The 27,112-nt window shown below is 49.7% G+C and overlaps 1 protein-coding gene across 1 annotated transcript; it reads right to left on the reverse strand.

Annotated features, from left to right (window-relative positions):
* Window positions 1-5,752: 5,752 nt before the first annotated feature.
* On the reverse strand, window positions 5,753-27,112 carry LOC140723888 (NACHT, LRR and PYD domains-containing protein 3-like). The gene is made up of 8 exons (XM_073038429.1): window positions 27,033-27,112; window positions 26,009-26,175; window positions 24,929-25,100; window positions 24,779-24,829; window positions 18,340-20,077; window positions 6,945-7,031; window positions 6,622-6,789; window positions 5,753-6,457 (listed from the first exon to the last, which is right to left on the reverse strand). Exons 1-8 carry the CDS (start codon window positions 27,091-27,093, stop codon window positions 6,370-6,372), a joined length of 2,532 nt encoding a protein of 843 aa, XP_072894530.1. The 5' UTR covers window positions 27,094-27,112; the 3' UTR covers window positions 5,753-6,369.

A 27,112-nucleotide genomic window follows, 5' to 3' on the forward strand; every position in this document is an offset into this window, starting at 1 on the left:
CGCGGCGCTCCCTCTCTCCATGCCAAGCCTCCTCCGAACCCTCCCTCCCCTCTGTTGTAGCGGCCTCTCTCTCCTCTCCTCCCCCCTCCCTCGACCACTTCCTCCGGCAGCTCGTTCCAGAGACGGACCACCCGTATCCCTCTAAACCTTTCCTATCAGTGTCCCTGTCCGAGTGTCGTTAATGTACGTGCCCCGACCACTTCCTCTGGCAGATCCTTCTACAGATGGACCATACTCAGCGCGAAATAGTTTCCCCTCGGGTCCGCTATTAAAACTCTAAAATCTGTGCCCTCTGGTTCAAGATTCCCCGACCCTGGGGAGAAGTCTGTTCACATTCACCCTATCTGTGCCCCCTCGTGGTTTTCACACCTCTGTAAGGTGCCCCCTACGCTCCAGGGAATGAAGTCCCTACCTGCCCGACATCTCTCCGTAACTCAGCCCCTCGAGTCCCGGCGACGCCCACGTAAATCCTCATGAGCTCCCGCCTCCGGTACACGGTGCCGTGTCCGACGATGGCGGGCATGCCAAACGCCGCCTTCACCGCCCCGTCTGCCTGTGACCCCACTTCCAGGGAACCATAAATCTAGGAAAATCTAGGAACCTAGGAATTATGGTGCATAGTTCCCTGAAGGTGGAATCTCATGTGGATAGGGTGGTGAAGAAAGCTTTTGGTATGCTGGCCTTTATAAATCAGAGCATTGAGTATAGGAGTTGGGATGTGATGTTAAAATTGCACAAGGCATTGGTGAGGCCGAATTTGGAGTATTGTGCACAGTTCTGGTCACCGAATTATAGGAAAGATGACAACAAAATAGAGAGAGTACAGAGGAGATTTATTAGAATGTTTCCTGGGTTTCAGCAACTAAGTTACAGGGAAAGGTCGAACAAGTTAGGTCTTTATTCTTTGAAGCGTAGAAGGTTGAGGGGGAACTTGATAGAGGTATTTAAAATTATGAGGGGGATAGATAGAGTTGACGTGGATAGGTTTTTTCTATTGAGAGTAGAGGAGATTCAGACAAGAGGACATGAGTTGAGAGCTAAGGCGCAAAAGTTTAGGGGCAACACGAGGGGGAATTTCTTTACTCAGATGGTGGTAGCTGCTTCCAGTAAAAGTGGTAGAGGCAGGTTCGATTTTGTCATTAAAAAAATGGACAGGAAAGGAATAGAGGGTTATGGATTGAGTGTAGGTCGGTGGGACTAGGTGAGAGTAAGCGTTCGGCATGGACTAGAAGGGCCGAGAGGGCCTGTTTCTGTGCTGTAATTGTTTTATAGTTATAAAACAAAACTTGGCGCGTTCCGTTAATCGAAGGCTAAAGTTCTCCGTCTCTCACCCCTCTCCCTCTTTCACCCCTCTCCGCCTCTCACCCTGTCCATGTCTCACTCGCTCTGTCTCTGCCCCCTCTGTTTTCCACCTTTCTCTCCCCTCCCTGTCCGACCTCTCTCATCTCCTGCCACTCACCTCTCTCTCCCCCATCTGACTCTCATGTCTCTCCCTCGATCAACTGTCCTCCGCCACCTCTCTTCTTTCTCCCCCTTCCCTACCCCCATCTCTCTCCCACCAACCCCCTCTCTTCCTCACCCATTGACCCCTTCTCTTCCTCCCGGTCTGTGTCTCCCCACCGCCTACTCCAATAACCACTCTCACTCACTCGTCTCTCTTCCCCGGCCATCTTCTCCCATGCCCCTCCCTCCCTCTCTCTCTGTCTCTCACCTTTCACTCTCACCCCATTTCTCTCTCTCTCTCTCTCTCTCTCTCTCTCTCCTCTCTCTCTCTCTCTCTCTCTCTCTCTCTCTCTCTCCACCTCTCCACTCCTCTCTTTCCGTCTGACTCTCTCCCCCCTCCCATGCTCCCTCCGCCAAACATCGAATCTCGCAGAGGTTTGTCAGTGGGATCACGGTGATCTTGCTGGTCAATTGCCTGGTCTCGCTGGTGATGTCCGTCCTCATGGCCATCGCCAACTGCAGGGACCTCGAGTGCTGCGCCGCACAGCCTCCGGTGGTGAGTGGGATCTTCCTGTGCACGGGGGAGGGTGTGTGTGGGCGGCGAGGGATGGAGCATGGGTACAAGAGATGGGGGAGGTGAACAGCTTGGGGAGGGAGCAAGAGAGCGGGATGGGTAGAGAGAGATGGAGGCAGAAAAGGAATAAAAGGGTGCGGAGTGGGGTGGAGAGAGGATAGGGTGGAGGGGTGGAGAGAGGAGGATAGGGTGGGGAGAGGGGGAGAGAGGAGGATAGAGTGGGGAGGGGTGGAGAGAGGAGGATAGGGTGGGGAGAGGGGTAGAGACAGGAGGATAACGTGCGGAGAGAGGAGGATGGGATGGGAAGAGGGGTGGAGAGAGGAGGATAGGGTGGGGAGAGAGAGAGGTGGGGAGGAGATGGAGAGAAATGAGGGTACAGAGGGAGTGGGCAGTGGGTCTCATCTCCTCTCCTCACATCTTTATCCCCACCCCTCCTCAATCCGAGCCCTCCCTCTCCCCCACCCTGCAGAAAATGGTGGTGATCCACGCCAACCAGCCCGCACCGCCAGACCTCGCCTCCATCTTCTCCGGCAAGCCGGCGCCCACTCCTGCCTTGGACGGGCCCCAGTGACGACACGTCCCCCTACTCCACGGGACAGCCTGAACGATTCGGGCCGAGCGATCTGAGGCTCAGCCCGAAAGAAAAGTCAAAGCAGGACTTTCGAGATTGAGGAGGGGAGGGGAGGGTAACGGTGCTAGCCTCTTCCCGAAGTCACATTCCTCCCCCGTGGGAACCCCGCAGTTCTTGCTCCCTTGTTACGAGCCGCCCTCTCCCACCCTCGGCTCCCGTCACTCCTCAAACACTCCGTTCCCTGTCCCCTCTATCACCGCCCATCTCACCCTGGCTGGCGGCCATTTTTTGATGGTTACCATTGACAACCGTTCTCCCACCTTTGTAGAATGTGGCACACCCTTTTCCTCACCTTCCACTCACTTCCCTTCCTGTTTATTCAATCTCAACTCCTCATCCCTCCTCTCCTTTCCCTCGGTGCCCGATCTCCTGAATCTCCATTTAACCTTCTGCCGACAGCCATTTTGTGACAGTGTCAGACCCTCCTTCCCACTTCCTCCACCACGAAGTGTGTCACTCCCTCACACTCACCATCTTGTCACCTTCCTTCCCATCCCATCATTCCCAAACCCCTTCCCTCCCTCCCCTCGCTCTCCTCTCCCCGCCACCTCGTATGCTGTTTGGCTGCCATTTTGCGATGTCAATCTTCGCCTCTCCTCATCGCCCTCTTTCTCTCTCTCTCTGTTACCCGGTGAGCCACTCCCCTACTCACCCTGTCACTCCTGACACCCTCCCCTCTAAGGCCCCTTGCCCTTTCTCCCCGCCATCCAGCACATCCTGGGTGGTGAACATTTTCTGACGGGAGATTTCTCTCCCCCACCCAATCCCTTCTCCCCTGTCCGTTGAGTGAGTCGCTCCCCACTCCCTTCTTGAGACAATGAAAACTCCCCGACCCATCAGCCATGACCGCATCCCCGACCCCCGCTCTCCCTTTCTCCTGCCCACGCCCCACTTTTTTGCAGCTCGCCTTATTTGCGAAGGATATCTCACCACCCATTCATCCCCCACTACTGAAAAAGTCACTCCCCAACACCCCCATCCTGTCCAATCAGACCTCTCCCTCCCGTCCTATCACTACCCCACACTCCCCGTCCCACCACTCCCGCTCCCTCCCTCTCGCCCCGTCTTTATCTTCTCCATGTCGGGAACCAGTTTGTGACAGGAACTTTCGCCCCTCCCCTTTCCGTACCCTATTGAGTCAGTGACTTCGCTACGCTCATCGTCTCATCAGTCCACTCCTCGTCCCATCACTCCTCTTCCTCCCAAACCCCTCACCTCTCCTTCCCAAAACCCACATGTATATGTGTGTCTGTGAATATCTGATGGGACGGTGTGGAGGGAGATTCACTCTGTGTCTGACCCCGGGAGGGTGTGATGGGACAGTGTGGAAGGAGATTCACTCTGTGTCTGAACCCGGGAGTGTGTGATGGGACGGTGTGGAGGGTGATTAACTGTGTGTCTGATCCCGGGAGTGTGTGATGGGACGGCGTGGAGGGAGATTCACTCTGTATCTGGTCCCGGCAGTGTGTGACGGGACGGTATGGAGGGAGATTCACTCTGTGTCAGACCCCGGGAGTGTGTTAGGGACGGTGCGGAGGGAGATTCACTCTGTGTCTGACCCCGGGAGTGTGTGACGGGACGGTGTGGAGGGAGATTCACTCTGTGTCTGATCCCTGGGAGTGTGTGATGGGACGGTGTGGAGGGAGATTCACTCTGTGTCTGGTCCCAGCAGTGTGTGATGGGCCGGCGTGGAGGGAGATTCACTCTGTGTCTGAACCCGGGAGTGTGTGATATGACAGTGTGGAGGGAGATTCACTTTGTGTCTGATCCGGGTGCGTGTGATGGGACGGTGTGGAGGAAGCTTCTCTCTGTGTCTGACCCCGGGAGTGTATAATGTCATACGGTGGAGGGAGCTTCACTCCGTGTGCAACGTCAGTATTCCATCCCCCATCCGTCTCGTACTCGGGACCGCAGTTCTTTACAATATACATTAATGATTTAGATGAAGGGATTAAAAGTTAAATTAGCAAATTTGCTGATGACACAAAGTTGGGTGGCAGTGTGAAATTTCAGGAGGATGTTATAAGAATGCAGGGTGGCTTTGACAGGTTGGGTGAATGGGAAAATGTATGGCAGATGCAGTTTAATGTGGATAAATGTGAGGTTATCCACTTTGGTGGCAAGAACAGGAAGGCAGATTACTATCTAAATGGAGTCAAGTTAGGAAAACGGGAAGTACAACGAGATCTAGGTGTTCTTGTACATCAGTCAATGAAAGCAAGCATGCAGGTACAGCAGGCAGTGAAGAAAGCTAATGGCATGCTGGCTTTTATAACAAGGGGAATTGAGTATAGGAGTAAAGAGGTCCTTCTGCAGCTGTACCGGGCCATGGTGAGACCACACCTGGAGTATTTTGTGCAGTTTTGGTCTCCAGATTTGAGGAAGGACATTCTTGCTACTGAGGGAGTGCAGCATAGGTTCACAAGGTTAATTCCCGGAATGGCGGGACTGTCATATGTTGAAAGATTGGAGCGACTAAGCTTGTATACACTGGAATTTAGAAGGATGAGAGGGGATCTGATTGGTACATATAAGATTATTAAGGGATTGGACACACTGGGGGCAGGAAGCATGTTCCCGCTGATGGGTGAATCCAGAACTAGAGGCCACAGTTTAAGAATAAGGGGTAGGCCATTTAGAACAGAGATGCGGAAAAACTTTTTCACCCAGAGGGTGGTGGAAATGTGGAATGCTCTGCCCCAGAAGGCAGTGGAGGCCAAATCTGTGGATGCATTCAAGAGAGAGTTAGATAGAGCTCTTATAGATAGCAGGGTCAATGGATATGGGGAGAGGGCTGTAACTGAGTACTGATTGTGTATGATCAGCCATGATCAGAGTGAATGGCGGTGCTGGCTAGAAGGCCGAATGGCCTGCTCCTGCACCTACTGTCTATTGGTCTAACGTGTGATATTATCGTCAATTGTTTCTGTCTGCGGGGATCAGTTAGCCAGGGCTTTGGTGGAGATCCTGGGCATCCGACCTCCCTCAGCCTGGAGCTGAGACGCTACTGTGTCAGTGTGAGGAGCTCCGACCCACTGTTGCAGTGCACAGGGTGCGGAGGGCAGCAGAAACCTCAAATAAAACTCGAGTCCGGCACCAGGACAGGAAGTTACAGCGGTTTATTGATTTCATGATGACAAATGTAAATTAAACAATGTGTGAGCTGCTGACGTGCGGGAATAAATAAGCTGCTCCCGACTCACTCACAGTCACACACAATTAACTGACCGGCGACAACGAGTGACAGTTTGAATAACCAGTCCCGTTTCTCACCGTCACTCTGCATCGGGGAACCGATGATTATAAAATCACACTTCAGGGCCGTGTCCGGGATCGCTGCAGATCCAGGGTCACTGCCGAGTGATTTGTCAATTTAACATCATTATATCGGTCAGGCTGCCCAATGCACCACCCTCCGCAAAGGGAGCAAAATGATTCTCAGTCCCAGACTGAACCTCGGACCCCTGGCTCTTCCTGTCTGGGTATTTTTCTGGGTGTCACGTGGGAGCCTCGAACACGCACAATCGGCGGAAGCTGCGCCGCCTGACAACAGGCGGAAATACGTCACTGCAGGACCGCTCCCAGCGACACACTGCGCGAGGCCGGTTCCGTTAAAACCGTTGGGAATCAGCCCCGGCGCGCAGCCATTAAAGGTAAGGACGGGAGTTAAAGGGGACGGCGGGGAATCGGCCAAATGTCCTCATCCCGCGGGCGGGGATGTTCACACGATCACTGACAGTCTGGGTCTGACTCCCCGCCGATATCTCAGTTCCTTCTCTCCGGACTCACGGAACTGATTGCTTGCCAGCCTGAAACAGATGGGAGAATAAAGATGAAATAAACAGATTACACAACAGTGTCAGTAACAGGGGACCGGGGTTAATGTTTCAACAACACTAACAGACAAATATCACCAGAAAACCCGCGGATCCGCTGATATTTTATCACATTGAACACTAACACAAACACTCACCAGATCCACTCCAGACTCGGGAGGGTCAGTATGAGGCGCCGGAGAGCGGGGACAGATCGGTCTGTCAGCGAGTTTAATCCCAGATTCAGCCCTGTCACTGATGGGTTTGTACTGAGAGCGGAGACGAGATCCTCGGCACCAGAATCGGTGAGACCGACACCCCACAGCCTGGAGATGCGAGAGAGTGAGGGTGAAGGACACAGAGAGACAGGAGACGGTACAAATCCCCAGTGTTTATCAGTAACACAATTACTGATCACATTAGTGTTCAGTATCAGACATCCAGTGACTGTAAACACAATCTCCCACAGTCTGGTACTTACCCCAGTGTCTGTATTTTACACTCCGGGTTCCTCAGAGCCGCAGACACCAGTTTCACTCCTGAATCTCCCAGTTTATTCCGCCCAAGTCTAAACACAAACAGACAGATTGATGAACAAAGTGATTCAAACCGTGGGTCTAAGGTATTTTCTCTCACTTGGATATTTCCGGAAACATTAAACTCTTCAGTAAATCACTGATCGGAGTTCCCATCACTGTCAATGTCCCTCACTGACCAGCTCCAGGGTATTCACAGAATGTCAGTAATTTCGTCTGTCGGTGTGACCCTGTAAACCCCACATATTCTGTCTCATTCCCCGATGGTTAGAAAAGTGTTCCTGACCGAAATGCGGAAATGTCTATGGGACACAGTGAAATAGACCCACCCGAGCTAAAGGGATGGGGAAGAAAGATCCCACAGGAGAAAGGGGAATGGGGAAGAGAGATCCCACAGGAGGAAGGGGGATAGGGAAGAGAGATCCAATAGGATGAAAGGGGAAGGGGAAGGGAAATCCACCAAGAAGAAAGGGGGTGGGGAAGATAAATTCCACAGGAGGAAGGAGCATGGGGAAGAGAGATCTGATAGGAAGAGGAGGGACGGGGAAGAGAGATCATACAGGAGGATGGGGGATGAGTAGGAGAAATACCTGAGGAGGAAGGGGGATGGGGAAGAGAGATCCCACAGGAGGAAAGGGGATGGGGAAGAGAGAGACCACAGGAAGAGGAGCATGGGAAAAGAAGATCGACAGGAGGACGGAAGATGGGGAAGTCAGCGCCCACATGAGGAGGTCGAATGCACGAGCTATCCCAGAGGAAGAAGGTGGATGGGGAAGGGATATTCATGGAGGAAGGGGGTTGGGGAAGAGTGATCCCACATGAGGATGAGGGATGGGGAAGAGTGATTCAACAGCAGGAAGTTGATGGGGAGGAGAGACCGCACAGGAGGAAGGGGGATGGGGAATAGAGATCCCACAGAAGTAAGACGGTTGGGGAAGATATATCCCTAGGAAGAAAGAGGGTGGGGAGGAGGTATCCCACAGTTGCAAGTAGAATGGGGAAGAGAGATCCGACAGGAGGATGTAGGATGGGGAAGAGAGATACATCAGGATGAATTGTGGAGGGAAAAGACAGATCCCACAGCAAGAGGGGGCATTATGATTACCCACAGGAGGAAGTGGGATGGGGAAGAGAGATGGAACAGGAGGAATGGGGATGGGAAGAGAGATCCCACGGGAGGAAGGGTGTTGGGGAAGAGACATCCCACAGGTGGAAGGTGACGGGGAAGAGAGATCCGACAGGAGGAAGGGGAAAAGGGAATAGAGATCCCATAGGATGTTGGGGCATGGGGAAGACAGAACCCACAGGAGGAAAGTGGAATGGGAAGAGAAATCTCACAGAAGGAAGGGGAATGGGGAATAGAGATCCCACAGGATGAAAGTGGATGGGGAAGAGAAATCCCACAGAACGAAGGGGAATGGGGAATAGAGATCCCATAGGATGATGGGGCATGGGGAAGAGAGATGAGACAGGAGGAAGTGGGTGGGGAAGTGAGATCATACAGGAGGTTGGGGGATGAGTAGGTGAGATCCCATAGGAGGAAGAGGGATGGGGAAAATAGATGCCACGGGGGGAAGTGGGATGGGGAAGAGTGATCCCACCTGATGTAAGGGATTGGGAAGAGAGATCGCTCGGGAGGAAGGGGTTTGGGGAAGAGCGATCCCACAAGAGGATGGGTAATGGGGAAGAGAGATGCTACAGGAGGAAGGGAAATGCGGAAGCGAGATCTCACAGGTGGATTGCTACCCGTGCCACGTGCTAGTCAGGCTAGAAATAGGAAGATAATGCAGCTAAATACGTGGCTGAGGGGATGGTGCATGAGGGAGGGGTTCATGTTTCTGGACAATTGGGCTTTCTTCCAGGGCAGGTGGGACCAGTTTGAATTGGACAGTTTGCACCTGAACTGGAGGGGGACTAACTTCCTTGCCGGTAGGTTAGCTAGTTCTGCTCCGGGTGTTTTAAACTAGATTGCAGGGGGAGGGGAACCAGAGTGTTAGAGCAGATAGTGAGGTGGAGGAGGATAAGTGTCATACGAGGACTGCTTGTATAGACAGATATCAAAGGTTTGAACGTGACATAAATGTTCTCAGGAACATTTATTTCCATGCAAGGAGTATTGTAGGTAAGGCAGATGAGTTTTTGGCGTGGATTGGCACGATAATGATATCGACATTATTGCAATTAGTAAGACTTGGTTTGCAGGAGGGGCAGGACTGGTAGCTTCATGTTATGGGTTTCCATTGTTTCAGACGTGATAGGGGGTAGGGATGAAAGGGGGAGGAGTGGCATTACCAGTCAGGGAGAATCTCACAGCTGTGCGTAGAAGGGACTGCTTGGAAGGTTCGTCTACAGAGGCCATATGGGTGGAGCTGAGGAATGGGAAAGGTGTGAGCACACAAATAGGGTTGTATTGTAGACCGCCCAATAGGCAGAGAACTTTAGTAAGGCCTTTGACAATGTTCCACGTAATAAGTTATTTCAAAAGGTGCAGACACTAGTTATCCATGGAGAGGTTGTAAACTGGATTCGAAATTGGCTGTGTGGGAGAAGACAGAGAGTGGTAGTGGATGATTGCTTCTCAGACTCGAGGCCTGTGACTAGAGGTGGGCCTCAGGGATCTGTGCTGGGACCATTGCTGTTTGTTGTCTATATCAATGATCTAGATGATAATGTGATAAATTGGATCAGCAGGTTTGCGGATGACACTAAGATGGAGGCGTTGTGGACAGCGAGGAAGGCTTTCAAAACTTGCAGAAGGATCTGGACCAACTGGAAAAATGGGCCAGAAAATTGCAGATGGAATTTATAACATATAACTTGTAACCATATAACAATTAAAGCACAGAAACAGGCCATCCCGGCCCTTCTAGTCCGTGCCGAACGCCTACTCTCACCTAGTCCCACCTACCTGCACTCAGCCCATAAGCCTCCATTCCTTTCCTGTCCATATACCTATCCAATTTTTTTTAAATGACAAAATCGAAACAGCCTCTACCACTTCTGCTGGAAGCTCGTTCCACACAGCTACCACTCTCTGAGTAAAGAAGTTACCCCTCTTGTTACCCCTAAACTTTTGCCCCTTCACTCTCAACTCATTCCCTCTTGTTCTAACCTCCCTTACTCTCAATTGAAAAAGACTATGGACGTCAAATCTATATATCCCCCTCATAATTTTAAATGCCTCTATCAAGTCCCCGCTCAACCTTCTACCCTCCAAAGAATAAAGACCTAACTTGTTCAACCTTCCCCTGTAACTTAGGTGCTGAAACCCAGGGAACATTCTAGTAAATGTCCTCTGTACTCTCTCTATTTTGTTGACATCGTTCCTATAATTCGGTGACCAGAACTGTACTCAATACTCCAAATTTGGCCTCACCAATGCATCGTAGATTTTTAACATTACATCCCATCTCCTATACTCAATGCTCTGATTTATAAAGGCAAGCATACCAAAAGCTTTCTTCACCACCCAATTCACATCAGATTCCACCTTCAGGGAACTATGCACCATTATTCCTAGATCACTCTGTTATGCTGCATTCCTCAGTGCCCTACCATTTACCATATATGTTCTATTTGAATAATTCCTACCAAAATGTAGCACCTCACACTTATCAGCATTAAACTCCATCTGCCATCATTCAGGCCACTCTTCTAACTGGTCAAAATCTTTGAACTACACGCTTTGAAAACCTTCATTATCCACAAGGCCAGCTATCTTAGTATCATCTGCATACTTACTAATCCAATTTACCATTCCATCATCCAGATCATTAATGTATATGACAAACAACATTGGACCCAGTATAGATCCCTGAGGCACACCACTAGTCACCACTTTAATGCAGACATGTGTGAGGTGTTGCATTTTGGAAGGACAGATCAAGGTAGGACATACACAGTAAATGGTAGGGCACTGAGGAGTGTGGAGGAACAAAGCGATCTGAGAGTTCAGATACATAATTCCCTGAAAGTGGCGTCACAGGTGGACAGAGTTGTAAAGAAGGCTTTTGGCATCCTGGCATTCATAAATCAAAGTACTGAGTATAGGAGTTGTGATGTTATGGTCAGGTTGTACAGGACATTGGTGAGGCCAAGTTTTGAATATTGTGTGCAGTTCTGGTCACCTAACTATAGGAAATATATCAGTAAGATTGAAAGAGTGCAGAGAAGATTTACTAGGATGTTACCGGGTCTTCAGGAGTTGAGCTACAAGGAAAGATTGAACAGGTTACGACTTTATTGCTTGGAGCGCAGAACAATGAGGGGAGATTTGATAGAAGTTTACAAAGCTCTGAGGGGTATAGACAGGGTAAATGCGAATGGGCTCTTTCCACATAGATTAGGAGAGATAAATTGCAAGAGGACTTGGCTTCAGGGTGAAAGGGGAAAGGTTTAGGGGGAATGTCTTCACTGAGAGGGTGGTGAGAGTGTGGAACGATCTCCCATCTGATGTAGAAAATGCGGACTCACTCTTAAGCTTCAAGATTAAATTAGATAGATGCATGGATGGGAGAGGTCTGAAGGGTTATGGACTGGGTACAGGTCAATGGGACAAGCAGAATAAAGTTTCGGCACAGAGCAGAAGGGCCGAATGCCTTGTTTTCTGTGCGCTGGTATTTTATGATTCTATGAAGGGGTGTGGGGAGGAGAGTTCACTCAGGTGGAAGGGAGAATGGGAAGAGAGCTCCCACAGGTGGAAGGGAGTTGGGGAAGGGATATCCCACAGGAGGATGTGGGAAGGGGAAGGGAGATCCCATAGGAGGAAAGGGGAAGGGGAAAAGCGATCCCACCGAAGGAAGGTGGAAGCGGGATGGTGTAGAGAGATCCCACAGGAGGAAGAGGGATGGGAAGGGATACCACTGGAGGAAAGGGGATTGTGAGGGGATCCCACAGGAAGAAGGGGATGGAGAAGGGATATCCCACAAGAGGATGTGGGAAGGGGAAGGGAGATCCCAGTGAAGGAAGGGGGATGAGAAAGAGATCCCACAGGAGGAAGGGGGACGGGGAAGAGAGATCCCACAGGAGGATGGGGGATGGGGAATAGAGATCCCAGTGAAGGAAGGGGGATGAGAAAGAGATCCCACAGGAGGAAGGGGGACGGGGAAGAGAGATCCCACAGGAGGATGGGGGATGGGGAATAGAGATCCCAGTGAAGGAAGGGGGATGAGAAAGAGATCCCACAGGAGGAAGGGGGACGGGGAAGAGAGATCCCACAGGAGGATGGGGGATGGGGAAGAGAGATACATGTGGAGGGACAAGACAGATCCCACAGGAGGAAGAGGGATGGGAAGGGATACCACTGAAGGAAAGGGGATTGTGAGGGGATCCCACAGGAAGAAGGGGATGGAGAAGGGATATCCCACAAGAGGATGTGGGAAGGGGAAGGGAGATCCCAGTGAAGGAAGGGGGATGAGAAAGAGATCCCACAGGAGGAAGGGGGACGGGGAAGAGAGATCCCACAGGAGGATGGGGGATGGGGAATAGAGATCCCAGTGAAGGAAGGGGGATGAGAAAGAGATCCCACAGGAGGAAGGGGGACGGGGAAGAGAGATCCCACAGGAGGATGGGGGATGGGGAATAGAGATCCCAGTGAAGGAAGGGGGATGAGAAAGAGATCCCACAGGAGGAAGGGGGACGGGGAAGAGAGATCCCACAGGAGGATGGGGGATGGGGAAGAGAGATACATGTGGCGGGACAAGACAGATCCCACAGGAAGAGGGGACATTATGATGACCCACAGGAGGAAGGAGGATGGGGAAGAAAGAGCCCACAAGAGGAAGTCGGGTGGGCGAGCGATCCCAAAGGAGGAACAGGGATGGGCAAGAGATATCCCACAGGAGGATGGGGGATGGGGAAAAGGGATCCTACAGAAGGAAGGGGATGAGAAAGAGAGATCCCACAGTAGGATGGGGGATGGAGAAAAGAGATCCTACAGAAGAAATGGTGATGGAAAAGAGAGATCCGACAGGAAGAACGGGGAAGAGTAGGAGAAATCCCACTGGAAGTGGGGCTTGGGAATACAGACCCCACAGGAGAAAGGTGGTTGGGGAAGAGAGATGGCACAGGAGGAATGCGGATGGGAAGAGAGATCCCACGGGAGGAAGGGTGCTGGGGAAGAGAGATCCTACTGGTGGAAGGTGATGGGGAGGGGTTATCACACCGGATGAAGGGAGATTGGGAAGAGAGTTCCCATAGGAGGAAGAGAGATGGGAAAGAGAGATCCGACAGGAGGATGAGAGATAGGGCAGAGAGATCCAACAGCCGCATGGTAAAGGGGAAGAGAGTTCCCAGAAGAGGAAGGAGGATGTGGAAGAGAAATCCCACAGGAAGAAGTGGAATTGGGAAAATATATGCCAGATGAAGAAGGGGGATGGGGAAGAGAGAGATCCTACAGGAGGAAAGGGGTGGGGATGAGAGATCGCACAGGAGGAATGGGGATGCGGAACAGAGATCCCATTGGAGGATGGCAAATAGGGAAGAGAGATCCCAAAGGAGGATGTGCGATGGGGAAAATAAATACCACGGGAGGAAGGGATTTGGGTAAGAGAGATCCCACAAGAGGATGGGTAGTGGGGAAGAGAGATATACAGGAGGAAGGGAAATGGGGAAGCAATATCCCATAGGAAGTGGAAGAATGGGAACAGAGCCCCCACGGGGATCAGATGGATGGGGAAGAGATATCTTTCAGGAGGAAAGGGGTTGCGGAAGAGAGATCCCACAGGAACAAAGGGGTATGCGGAAGAGTGTTCTAACAGCAGGAAGTTGACGGGGAAGAGAGATCCCACAGATGGAAGTGGGATGGGAACAGATGCACCAGAGGGTTAATGGGGATGCGGAAAAGAGATCCCACAGGAGCATGGGGGGTGGAGAAGAAAGATTCCACTGTAGGAATGGAGATGGGGAAGAGAGATTCATCAGGAGGAAGGGAGCTGGTGATGATAGATCCCACAGGAGGAAGGTGGATGCTGAGGAGAGATCTAACAGTTGGAAGGAAGGAGGAGCCGGAGCAGAGAGGCCAGAGAATGAAAGGGGGATGGGAAACCGAGATCACACAGGTGGATTGCGATCCATACCACGTGCTAGTAAGGCTAGAAATAGGAAGAAAATGCAGCTAAATACGTGGCTGAGGGGATGGTGCATGAGGGAGGGGTTCATGTTTCTGGACAATTGGGCTTTCTTCCAGGGAAGGTGGGACCAGTTCAAATTGGACAGTTTGCACCTGAACTGCAGGGGGACTAACATCCTTGCAGGTAGGTTAGCAAGTTCTTCTACAGGGGTTTTAAACTAGATTACAGGGGGAGGGGAACCAGAGTGTTAGAGCAGATAGTGAGGTGGAGGAGGATAAGTGTCATGCGAGAACTGCTTGTATAGACAGATATCAATGGTTTGTCCGTGATAGAAATGTTCTCAGGTGCATCTATTTCCATGCAAGGAGTATTGTAGGTAAGGCAGATGAGTTTAGGTCGTGGATTGGCACATGATGATTTCGACATTATTGCTATTAGTAAGACTTGGTTTGCAGGAGGGGCAGGACTGGCAGTTTCATGTTCCGGGTTCCCATTGTTTCAGACGTGATAGGGGGTTGGGATGAAAGGGGGAGGAGTGGCATTACCAGTCAGGGAGAATATCACAACTGTGCGTAGACGTGACAGTCCGGAGGGTTCGTCAATAGAGGCCATATGGGTGGAGCTGAGGAACGGGAAAGGTGTGACCACACTAATAGGGTTGTATTATAGTCCGCCCAATAGGCAGAGAGAAGTGGAGGAGCAAATCTGTAGAGAGGTAGCAGACCGATGTAAGAAACAGAAAGTTGGAATCGTAGGGGATTTTAACTTTCCACATATTGACGGGGCCGCCAACTCTGAGAAAGGGTTAGATGGCGTGGAGTTTGTTCAGGAAAGTTTTCTAAATCAATATATTGAGGTACCAACGAGAGAGGGTGCAGTACCTGATCTCCTATTAAGGAACCAGACAGGTCAGGTAACAGAAGTAAGTGTTCGCAAACGTTTTGGGTCCATAATGACCATAATGTCATTAGTTTCAAGATAATTCTGGATAAGGATAGGACTGGTCCATCAGTTAAAGTTCTGAATTGGAGAAGGGCCAATTTTGTGGAAATGAGAGAGGATCTGGGAAGAGTGGATTGGGATCAGTTGTTTTCCGGCATGGATGTGTTCAGTAAGTGGAACGCCTTCAAGGGTGGAATTTTGAGAGTGCAGAGTTTGCATGTTCCTGCCAGGATTAAAAGCAAACTTAACAGGCATAGGGAACCTTGGTTTTCAAGGGATATTGGCGATCTGGTTAAGTAGGTGTTTAGCATGTTTAGGCAACAAGGAACAAATGAGGTACTTGAAGTGCACAGAAAATGTAAGGGAATACTAAAAAAGGAAATCAGGAAGGCAAAAAGAAGACCTGATGTTGGCACATCATGTGAAGGTAAACCCGATGGGTTTCTTCAAGTAAATTAAGAGTAAAAGGATAGTAAAGGACAAAATTGGTCCCCTAGAAGATCAGAGTGGTCGTCTATGTGTGGAGCCTCACGAGATTGGAGAGATCTTAAACAGGTTTTTTGCATCAGTGTTTACTCAGGAAACTGGCATAGCGGATATGGAATTAAGGCAAACAAACAGTAGTGTCATGGAACATATAGAGATTAAAGAGGAGGAGCTGCTTGCTCCCTTGCAGTGAATAAAGGTAGATAAATCTCCGAGCCTGACATTATATTTTCTCGGACCTTGAGAGAGACTAGTGTAGAAATTGCAGGGGCCCTGGCAGAAATATTTAAAATGTCCTCAGCCACGGTTGTGGTGCCGGAGGATTGGAGGGTAGCTCATGTTGTTCCGTTGTTTGAAAAAGGCTCCAAAAGTACACCAGGTAATTACAGGCCAGTGAGCCTGACATCAGTAGTAGGTAAATTATCGGAAGGTGTTCTGAGAGATCGGATATACAAGGATTTGTACAGCCAAGGGCTGATTAAAGATAGTCAACATGGCTTTGTATGTGGTAGATCATGTTTAATGAATCTCCTAGTGTTTTTCGAGGAGGTTACCAAGAATGCATATGAAGGAAAGGCTGTGGATGTTGTCTACATTGACTTTTGTAAGGCCTTTGGCAAGGTCCCACATAAGAGGTTAGTTCTAAAGGTCCAGACACTAGGTATCCATGGAGATGTTGTAAACTGGATTCGAATTGGCTGTGTGGGAGAAGACAGAGAGTGGTAGTGGATGATTGCTTCTCAGAGTGGAGGCCTGTGACTAGTGGTGTGTCTCAGGGATCTGTGCTGGGACCATTGCTGTTTGTTGTCTATATCATTGATCTAGATGATAATGTGATAAATTGGATCAGCAAGTTTGTGGATGATACTAAGATGGAGGCGCTGTGGACAGCGAGGAAGGCTTTCAAAGCTTGCAGAGGGATCTGGACCAACTGGAAGAATGGGCCAGAAAATGGCAGATGGAATTTAATGCAGACAAGAGTGAGGCGTTCCATTTTGGAAGGACAAATCAAGGTACGACAAACACGATAAACGGTAGGGCACTGAAGAGTGCGGAGGAACAGAGGGATCTGGGGGTTCAGATGCATAAGCCCCTGAAAGTGGCGTCACAGGTAGGCAGGGTTGTAAAGAAGGCTTTTGGCATCCTGGCATTCATAAATCAAAGTACTGAGTATAGGAGTTGGAATATTATGGTGAGGTTGTATAAGATATTGGTGAGGTCAAATTTGGAGTATTGTGTGCAGTTCTGATCACCTAACTAAAGGAAGGAAATCAGTAAGTTTGAAAAAGTGCAGGGAAGATTTACTAGGATGTTGCTGGGTCTTCAGGAGTTGAGTTACAAGGAAAGATTGAACAAGTTAGGACTTTATTCCTTGGAGCATAGAAGAATGTGGGGAGATTTGATAGAGATTTACAAAATTATGAGGGTATAGACAGGGTAAATGCGTTTAGGCCCTTTCCACATAGATTAGGAGAGATAAATATGAGAAGTATGAAAGGAGAAAGGTTTAGAGGGAAATTCTTCACTGAGAGAGTGGTCAGAGTGTGGAACGAGCTGCCATCTGATGTGGAAAATGTGGACTCACTCTTAAGCTTTAAGAACAAATTGAATAGATACATGGATGGGAGGGGACTGGAGGGTTATGGACTGGGTGCAGGTCAATGAGACGAGCGGAATAAGGTTTTGGTACAGACTAGAAGGACCGAATGGCTTGTTTTCTGTGCTGTAGTATTCTATGATGTTATGATTCTATGGGGAGGAGAGTTCCCACAGGCGAAAGGGAGATGGGGATGGGGAAGAAAGATCCCAAAGGAGGAAGGAGGATGGGAGAGAGAGATCTCACAGGAGGAAGGGGGATGGGTTTGAGAGATCGGCCAGGAGGACTAGGGATGTGGAAGAGAGTTCCCACAGGAGGATGTGGGATTGGGAAGAGAGATCTCACAGGAGGAAGGGGGCCGGGGAAGAGAAATTCCACAGGACAATGGGGCATGCCAATGAGAGATCCGACATGAAGACGTCGATGGAGGAGAGAGATCCCACAGGAGGAAAGGGTATGGGGAAGAGAGTTCCAACAGCAGGAAGGGATGGGGAAGAGAAATCCATAGAAGGAAGGGGGATGGGGAAGAGCGATCTCACAGGAAGGTGTGTGGGTGTGTGGAAAAGACATCGCACAGGAGGATGAGGAAAGAGTAATAGACAGCCCACAGGAGGAATGGGGATGGGGGCAAGATTCCAAAGAATGGAAGGGGGATTGGGATGAGAGGTCCCACAAGAGGATTCCAAGGGTAAACGATAATCCTACAAGACGAGAGGATGCAGAATTTTTTTGTACGTGTGTGTTGGATCTGAACAGAGGCCCCGAGGAGATGCGCCCTCTCTTTTTGCGTATTTTGAAGTGAGCAAAGTCACACACGGGGAAGGGCAGGGGAGGACAATCTCACAAAGGTATTTCTCTCCTTCTCACTTGGACAATCTGCTGACGGTCTCTTGTCCCTCACCGGGAAGGGGGTGTGAATCTCTGACCCACCTACTGCAGTCAGTGTCGGTCTGGGTGACAGTAACAGTGAGAAGGTACATTGTCAATGCACGTGTCACAGGCAGCGAGAAACACGGCCATTCCTGTGATTTACTACCATTCTTCACTGATCTGATGACGTCTCCAACATCCCTTCACAAGAAACCACAGAACCCTCCCGTCCTGGGGGAATTACTGACCGATCCCCTGGGTATTTGTCACAATTCTTCACAATCTGATTTACTACAAATTTACCGAAATTCCTTTACATTGAAACAACACAATGAGACAGTTTCAAAGTTCAGAGTGAGAGATAAATCAAGTTACCTCAACTTCTGGCACTTGTGCAGCTCGGGTCCCAGCCCCTGAATTCCTTCACACTGAATGTGGCAGTTCTCCAGGTTGAGGTGTTTTATTGTATCACAGAGTCCGATGACATGAGACAGGACCGCGCAGTCCACCGGGGTCAGTGTCATTTCACTGAATGAAAGTTTTTTCACAGATCCCAGTGCGGTCTGAGCAAGTCCACGATTCGGAGACTCAAATAGGTAGTGCAATGTGTTTAGGAGTCTCCTTTTACCAGCTTCACTCCTCGTGTTTCTACTCCGGCGTTTAACCTCCTCCTGTACCCAGTCAATCACCCGGCAGGTTGTTTGATGAGGAAATGGACCCAGAAACTCCTCCAGGCCCCGAGCTGTCATTGGGTTGGAGAGACCAGCAACAAAACGGAGAAATACCTCAAATCGCCCATCCTTCACGCAGTGGGCTTCAGTGAGGAGTTTCATAATATCTCTGCCATCTGGGATCAGGAATTGTGCGACTGCAGCTACAAACTCTTGGATAGTGAGGTGTGGGAATGTGTACACCACGCTCCGGGCAGAATCCTCTCTCTCCAAAAGCTCCATCAGGAACCCGGACAGGAACTGGGAAGGCTGCAGATTGTGGTTGATCAAATCTCCATCTGTAAACACAATTTTCTTCTCGGACACTCCTCTGAAGGCCATCTGACCAACCCTGAGTAACACATCACGGGGGTTCTCAATCTCACGGCCGTGGTTTTTCAGGATGTTGTAAATATAGTAGGAGTACAGTTGGGTGATGGTCTTGGGAACTCGCTGCGGGTCCCTGACTCTTTGTGTGAAGAAGGGGCCCAGTGCCAGAGCGAGGATCCAGCAGTAGGAGGGGTTGTAGCTCATGGTGTACAGGATCTCGTTCTCCTTCACATGCTTGAAGACAGCTGCCGCCACCGTCTGATCTTCAAAATGTCTGATGAAATAGTTCTTCCGTTCCTCACCAACAAATCCCAGGATTTCAGCCCAGATACTGATCTCTGCCTTTTCCAATAAATGTAACGCAGTGGGACGGGTGGTCACCAGCACTGAACACCCTGGGAGCAGCTTGTGCTGGATTAAACTGTATACAATGTCAGACACCTTGCACTTGAATTCAGGATCTGTGCATGTGGACTGAGGTTCTGTGTCTCTCTGACTGTCAGCAAAATCAATTTTGTCGTTGAATTCATCCAAACCATCGAATATGAATAACAATCCCTCTGGGTTCTTCCAGACCTCTCTCAGTATATTCCTGAAGTAAGGATATTGATCCAGAATCAGTTCCCTCAAGTTTATTGTGCAGTTAATGGAGTTTAACTCCCGGAATTTGAAACTGAAGACAAACTGGAATTGTTGGTATATTTTTCCCGTGGCCCAGTCATAAACGATCTTTTGTACCATTGTTGTTTTCCCGATCCCCGGGACTCCGGCCACTGCTGCCGAACTCCCAGATTTGGATTTACTCCGGGAAAAGCTGCTCTGGAACAACTGAACCTTCCGGAGTTTTTCCAGGAGTCCACGGAGATGTGTTTCTCTCCACTCCTCGTGGTCTCTGCCTCTGGCCAGCAGCTCATGTTCCACCAGTCTCCGATCTCGAACAGTAGAAATGACCGTGAGTTCAGCGTATCGATCAACCAGCTGGAAAACATTCACCTTCTCCGTCATCAGGATCATGTTCACTCTCAGTGTTTCAGTTTGTGCCCGCAGAGTCTCCTTGTGTTTCTGTTGAACATCTTCCATGAGAACAGACAGTGGACAAACTGTTAGATGCCTCAACTCAGAGCTCAGTATTTAAGCACACAAGAGTTAGCTCAAAGCTATTGCATTAATCGGGTTCACCAATGGATATTCGTGTAGTAAAGTAAATCCAATTAACAGACCCCTGACTGGACAGAGAAACCTGGTCTAGATAAACACCAGATCATCACAATTCCATATTAATCGTGCTGTGAAGGTGAGTATTTCCCTGGTAGTTTACTGACACCCGACTGTCCCGTACTGGACACCCTCGCACAACTGTCACACCCTGGATGGGTGTGTGGGGTCTCACAGTGTGTCAGCACCCTGTCAGATGTGTGTGAGGTCTCACAGGCTGGCAGGACACTGTCAGGGGTGTGTGGGGTCTCACAGTGTGTCTGGACCCTGCCAAGTGTGTCTGGGGTCTCAGAGTGTGTCGGGATCCTGTCAGGGGTGTGTGGGATCTCACAGTGTCTCCGGAACCTGACAGGGGTGTGTGGGATCTCACAGTGTGTCTCGACCCTGCCAGCTGTGTCTGGGGTCTCACAGTATGTCAGGATCCTGCCAGGAGTGTGTGTCGACTAACACTGTGTCAGGAACTGTCTCACAGTGCATCAGGATACTGTGAGGTGTGTTCGGTATCTCACAGTGTGTCAATACCTAGCAAGAGGTGTGTGATATCTCACGGTGTGTCAAAACCCTGCCAGAAGTGTCTGGCTCACACAGTGTGTCAGGATACTGTTAGGTGTGTGTCGGGTCTCAAAGTGTGACAGGACCTTAACAGGCATGTGTCGGCTCTCACAGTGCGTCAGGACCCTGTCAGTTATGTGTGGGTTCTCAGAGTGTGTGAGAACCCTAACAGGCGTGAGTGTGTCTCACAGTGTGTCAGCAACCTTTCAGGGTTGTATGGGGTCTCGCAGTGTGTCAGAACCCGCTGGAAGTTGTGTGGGGTTACAAAGTGTTTTAGGACACTGTCAGGGATGTGCGGTGTCCCACAGTGTGTCAGGACACTTTTAGGTGTGTTTGGGGTCTTACAGTGAGACAGGATCCTATCGGGGGTGTGTGGGGTCTCACACTGTGTCGGAACCCTCTCTGGGTTATGTGCGGTTCACAGTGCGTCAGGACCTAACAGGGGTGTGTGGGGTCTCACAGTGTGTCAGGACCCTGTCAAGAGTGTGTGGGGTATCACAGTGTGTCAGTACCCTGTCAGGTACGTGTGGGGTCTCACAGTGTGTCAGGACCCTGTCCGGTGTGTGGGGTATCACAGTGTGTCAGTACCCTGTCAGGTACGTGTGGGGTCTCACAGTGTGTCAGGACCCTGTCCGGTGTGTGGGGGCTCTCACAGTGTTTTGTGACCCTCTCAGGGCTGTGTGGTGTCTCGCAGTGTGTCGGAACCCTGTCTGGGGTGAGTGGGGTGTGGCAGTGTTTCGGTACCCTGTAAGGGGTGTATCGGATCTCTCTGTGGGTCCAGACCCTGTCTGGGGTGTGTCTGCGGTCTCACAGTGTGTCAGTGCCCTGTCAGGGATGTGTGGGATCTCGCAGTGTGTCACTTCCTTGAAAGGGGTGTGTGCGGTCTCACAGTGTGTCAGGACCCTACCAAGTGTGTCTGGGGTCTCACAGTGTGTCAGGACCCTGTCAGGGGTGTGTGGGGTCTCACAGTGTTTCAGGACCCTGTTAGGCGTGTGTAGGGTCTCACAGTGTGTTATGACCCTGCCAGGAATGTGCGTGGTCTCACGGTCTGTCTCGACCCTGTCAGTGGAGTGTCTGGTCTCACGTCCTGTCAGGACCCTGTCAGGGGTGTGTGGGGTCTCACAATGTGTCAGGTCCCTGACAGTGGTGTTTGGATTCTCACAGTGTGTCAGGACATGTCTGGGGTGTGTGGGATCTGACAGTGTGACTGTACCCTGTCAGGTGTGTGTGGGGTTTCACAGTATGTGAGGACTCTGTTAGGGATCTGTGGGGTTTCATTGTGTCAGTACGCTGTCAACTGTGTGTGGGGTGTCACAGTGTGTCAGGGCATGTCATGTGTGTGTGGGGTCTTACTATGTGCAGGAACCTATCAGGGCTTTGTGGGGTCTCACTGTCTGTCAGGGGTATGTGGGGTTCACAGTGAGTCAGTACGTAACAGGTGTGTGGGGACCCTGCCTGGGGTGCATCTAATCGCACTTCCTGTCAGGACCCTCTTAGGGGGGTGTGAGGTCTCACAGTGTGTCAGGACTCTGTCAAGTTTGTGTGGGGTCTCACAGTGTATCAGGAACCTCTCAGGGGCGTATGGCGTCTCGCAGTGTGACAGGAATCTGTCAGGGGTGTGTGAGGTCTCTGTGTGTGTCAGGACCCTGTCAGCTGTTTGTGAGTTCTCACAGGGTGTCTGTGCCCTGGCAGCTGTGTGTCAGGGGTCTCACCGTGTGTCACGACCCTTTCAGGTGTGTGCAGAGTCGCACGGTGTATCATGACCCTGTCAGCGTTGTGTGGTGTCGCACAGTGTGTCTGGACCCTGCCAGGGAGGTGTGGGGTCTCACAGTGTGTCAGGAATCTGCCAAGTGTGTCAGGATCCTCTCAGGTATGTGTCGGGTCTCACAGAGTGACAGGACCCTAAAAGGCATGCGTGGGTTCTCACAGTGTGTCAGGACCTTGTCTGGTTTTGTGAGGTCTCACACTGTGTCGGGACCCTAATAGGCGTGAGTATTTCTCAAAGGGTGTCAGGACCATGTCAGGAGTGTGTGGGGTCTACAGTGTGTCAGGACCCTGTCAGAGGTGTGTCAGGTCCCACATTCTGTCAGGATCCTCTTAGGGGTGTGTGGGCTCTCACAGTGTAACAGGTCACTGTCAGGTGTGTGCGGAGTTCACAGTATGTCAGCACCCTAACTGGGGTGGGTAGGATCTCACAATATGTTAGGACCCTGCCAGGGGTGTGTGGGCTCTCACAGTGTAACAGGTCCCTGTCAGGTGTGTGCGGAGTTCACAGTATGTCAGCACCCTAACTGGGGTGGGTAGGATCTCACAATATGTCAGGACCCTGCCAGGGGTGTATGGGGTCTCACAGTCTGTCAGGACCTTGTCAGGGGTGTGTGTTGTCTCACACTGTGTCAACGCCCTACCAGGTGTGCTTGGGGTCTCAGGACCCTGTCAGGGAGTGTGTGGGCCTTCCAATCAAGTATTCGGGAGAAACAGTAGGAAAACCTAGATTTTTGAAATGTTTAGAGAATGTGCCAGTGGTAGAAATAACGTTGTTCAATAATCAGGGAGAGAATATGTTTCATATTCCGAAATAGATGTGGGAATTTCACTGCCGTGACAGTTCCCTTGGCAAACAGCATGAAGAACATTGAAGAACAAGTTTGCAGGCAAATTGTCGAGAATTACCAAATCCTTAGTGCAGGAAAATGGAGGGGTTTTATTGTCTGAATGTGGACTGGAAAAGCATTAACACTGGTGACAGAAACGAGAGCAGTTTGAAAACTTTATCTGATCCCATTTGAAAACTAACATCTTTTGGACTTTGTTCTTGGAAATGAAACAGACTGAATGAGGGTGTTGGCCAAGATTCCTTATATTACTGTTCAAGGGCATCGAGTTATCAGTTAAAACATGGGCTAATGTAAGATTAATAATTTTTATAATACCTTCTTTGCTTCGCTCTCTCCTCTGTTAAATGTGCAGTTGATTGATCCAACTCAGTCTGCGATGATGAAACCTTACACTCACTTGAGCCCATGGACTGACCCGGGCTCCATTTTCTCCGACACAATGTGCTTACGGATGTAGTGAGTTTCTTATCCAGACGATCACAATTTAATTAATTACAATATTATTTATAGATACCTTCAGTCCTTTCCACCTCTTTGCCGCAAGCTTACAACCCGCGGTTTCTCTGTCCTAATTCCCATCTCTCACACTTCCACAGTGTCCATCACACATCACATCAATTTCAGCTTCTGTGGACTGAGCTGAGGATTTGACCCCCATCACACCCTCACTAACACTGTGTCCTGATGGAATTCCCAGGATTATTAAGTGGGAAATTGAACGGGATAACTTTAGCAGTATTTGCAGATGTGAACAGAGTGGGTTTCATATGCTGCTATGAGAATAAACAGACTAGTTGTAGTGTTAACACGAGGAAATCTGCAGAAGCTGGAAATTCAAACAACAACACACACACAATGCTGGTGGAACACAGCAGGCCAGGCAGCATCGATAGGACGAAGCGCTGTCGACATTTCGAGCCGAGACCCTTTGTCAGGACTAGTTGCAGTGTTACCTGCTTTTCTCATTAAATGGATGCTGTCACTGTTATTCTGCTACGGGAACTTCAATGGATTCCCAATTCTAAAAAAAAATGATAACCTGTAGGAGCTGAGGGAGTTTAGAAAAGTGATTTAGGATGAGGGCTATTCCGGGGGTTGGGTGGTTGTAGGGATATAATTTCACCTTTCGGAGTAAGAAATTTCCCATAGTTTTGGTCCTCAGATTGCCCTCTTCTCCATTCTGACCCCGGTGGAGGGATCTGTAGTTGCAGGACCCAGAGAGGAGTGATCCCTTTCAGCAAAGCCTCCAACTCTCTGCGTTTTTCCTCATACTGTACTGTGAAAACTCTCCCTCCAGCAAACATTTTTCCATGTGTCTCACTGTGCGCTGTGTCACGGTGGAACATTTACCCGATCAAATCCCCGTGACCTATACAACATCAAACTTACCTTTCAGTTCCCTGGGAATCTCCGGTACGGGTCGACGGACCGGAACACAACCTGTTCAGATTTAAACAATTTGAGGAATTGAAATGTGTCAAGTTATTAAGTATGTAATTCTTGATTCCAAAATTAAATTAGTATCTGATATTATCTCACCATGTTCCTGTATTTCTTTCAGTATTTTGTCAAACTTTGGGACTCCAATCCTCATTTTCACAAAGGTTTCCCACATCACCCTCCGGGCGCGGGAGCCTTTCTCCATCACCAGGCTCAGGAGGAGTTTAGAACTGTCCGCCCGCTCTCCCTTATCAGCGAGATCAGAGATTTTCTGTGAAGAGTAACGGAGAACATATTGGGGACTGACAGATTCACACAGAGAATGAGAAGTAAATGATGTGCTCTGTAACTGGATCACACTGAGCAGTCACCCGGACGGGTGCTGATCCTATCTGGACATGGACTGTACATTCTGAGTGCAGAGCACACGGAGGGACATTCACCGTGAACCTGGTCCACCAGTCAATGAGATCCTGGCTGGTCTGTGACCTCTTCATTGTCGTAGCTTCAAATCCATAAATAATTCCTCACCGGATCTGACCGTGTAAAATAGAAATCATAAAATGACGATCACAGATGAAGAAAGAAGTCAGGCAGGTTTTTATAACAGAGTGAGCAGTCTCGGAGAAGTTGCAGAAAGATGATGTGATTCATCTCCTCAGTCCGCCAGTGTCCAACATGACAGCAAATTACCGGCTGACACCTGAAACCTTTCCTTTGCCTTTTCCAGTGGAGGTTTATTCAGTAATTACACATGACAACACGGTAGTGTTACCCGATCCACACTGTTTACAGCTACAGATTTTAAAAGACTCATCTCCACCCAGAACAGAACACACTTGAGCTCCTGTGGCATCCAGTGTTAATGCCCCGGTTCTCACTGACATCCTGCCGTCACGCCGCACGGTCTTTTCAAAATGAAAATTCCTACCATATTTCCATTTAAACTCCTTTATTGCAACCTCATACAATTGTTCCCTGCTCCCCCCGCTCTGAGCATTGAGCCGCCACTGTTGTGTTTGCACCTCTTTCAATCATTCCTTCTGATTCAAATCTTTAAGAATTATATATATTTATTTCTGATTTGTTTTTATGCTTTATTATCCGTTGAGTGAGAGTTCCGACACCCATCAGTCCTGTGATGTGTGAAAATTCAAACCCATTCTCCCTCCCACTCACCCGATGTTCCTCTCCGCTGAACTGATTCTCGGCCGTTAACGCCAGGTTCACTCCGTGCACCCCTCCTTCCATCGCCTGCTCCAGCCTGTCCCGGTAGAAATCCGTCAACTGCAGCAGCTGGAAATCATCCCAGCTTGCCAGGAGCTCGGTGATCACTGAGCTCGGACCTGTGGGGAAAATGGGGAAAATTAAAGAAATTACTGACACTATATTGGGCAGCAACTTTCTCTCTCGAACCTAAAGATCACCAAGCTCAGTTCGAAATATATATATGGGGGGAAGGAACGGGGCTTTGGCTGGTGGGGGTGGGGTGCGTGGTGCCGGTCGGGCTGGGTGTTTGGGAGAGGTTATTGAAGGCTAGTCTTCCGTGTCTCTGCGAATATACCTCCCTGTTTGGAAAGGACTCTGCTTATTGCTGAGAATATCACCATCACTCTCCTGGTACTGCCCATCACCACCGCTTTGCTCTGGGTTACTGTCTGCCTGCCTGGTCAACCCCTTCCTCAGAAAATCTCTGGGATATCTCACAAAATTCTGCAGGTACTCAGCAGGTCAGGCAGCGTCTATGGAGGAGAATAAACAATCAATGTTTCAGGCCAAGGCCCTACATCGGATTGGAAATGAGGGGACGGAAATTCTAGATATTGCCACATTACTTCGTATTCCCCTGGTCATGATCGAAAACGTCATATGTTTATTCCTCTCCATGGATGCTGCCTGACCGGCTGAGTTCTGCCAATATTCTGTGTGACTTTGCGTTGCCCAAAACTTTCAGCATCTGCAGAATGTCTTGTCTTCTGGAGTAACTCGCTATTTTAATGTGCATCACAATCTCCTAGAGGAGCAGGAGCAGACGGTAAATGTACTCCTTCCACGTGTGACTGTGTTTCCCCCAGAGATGTTAACTCTCTCTCTCATCTCTCTGCTCCGTTTTCACAAATCGTTTGTGAATTGCAGATATTGAATTAAACCCAGAACAGAATCATCAGAGTGTTTATAAATTAAAAATAATTTGCCACAATACCCGTGTCCTTTCCCGATGTGGACATCAGTGGAACTCCTCCAATGCCCGCACCTTGATCCATTTTGAGACCAGGTGTGATT

This window comes from Hemitrygon akajei, unplaced genomic scaffold, assembly GCF_048418815.1.
Source record: "Hemitrygon akajei unplaced genomic scaffold, sHemAka1.3 Scf000144, whole genome shotgun sequence".
In the NCBI taxonomy this organism is placed as follows: Eukaryota; Metazoa; Chordata; class Chondrichthyes; order Myliobatiformes; family Dasyatidae; genus Hemitrygon; species Hemitrygon akajei.

Coding starts and splice junctions, on each gene's coding strand:
- LOC140723888 (XM_073038429.1), bottom strand. CDS start 27,093: ATGGATCAAGGTGCGGGCATTGGAGGAGTTCCACTGATGTCCACATCG. Junction 20,078..24,778: donor GATTCCCAGGGAACTGAAAG/GTAAGTTTGATG, acceptor TTCTCATGGAAG/ATGTTCAACAGAAACACAAG. Junction 6,790..6,944: donor TGTAAAATACAGACACTGGG/GTAAGTACCAGA, acceptor TCGCATCTCCAG/GCTGTGGGGTGTCGGTCTCA.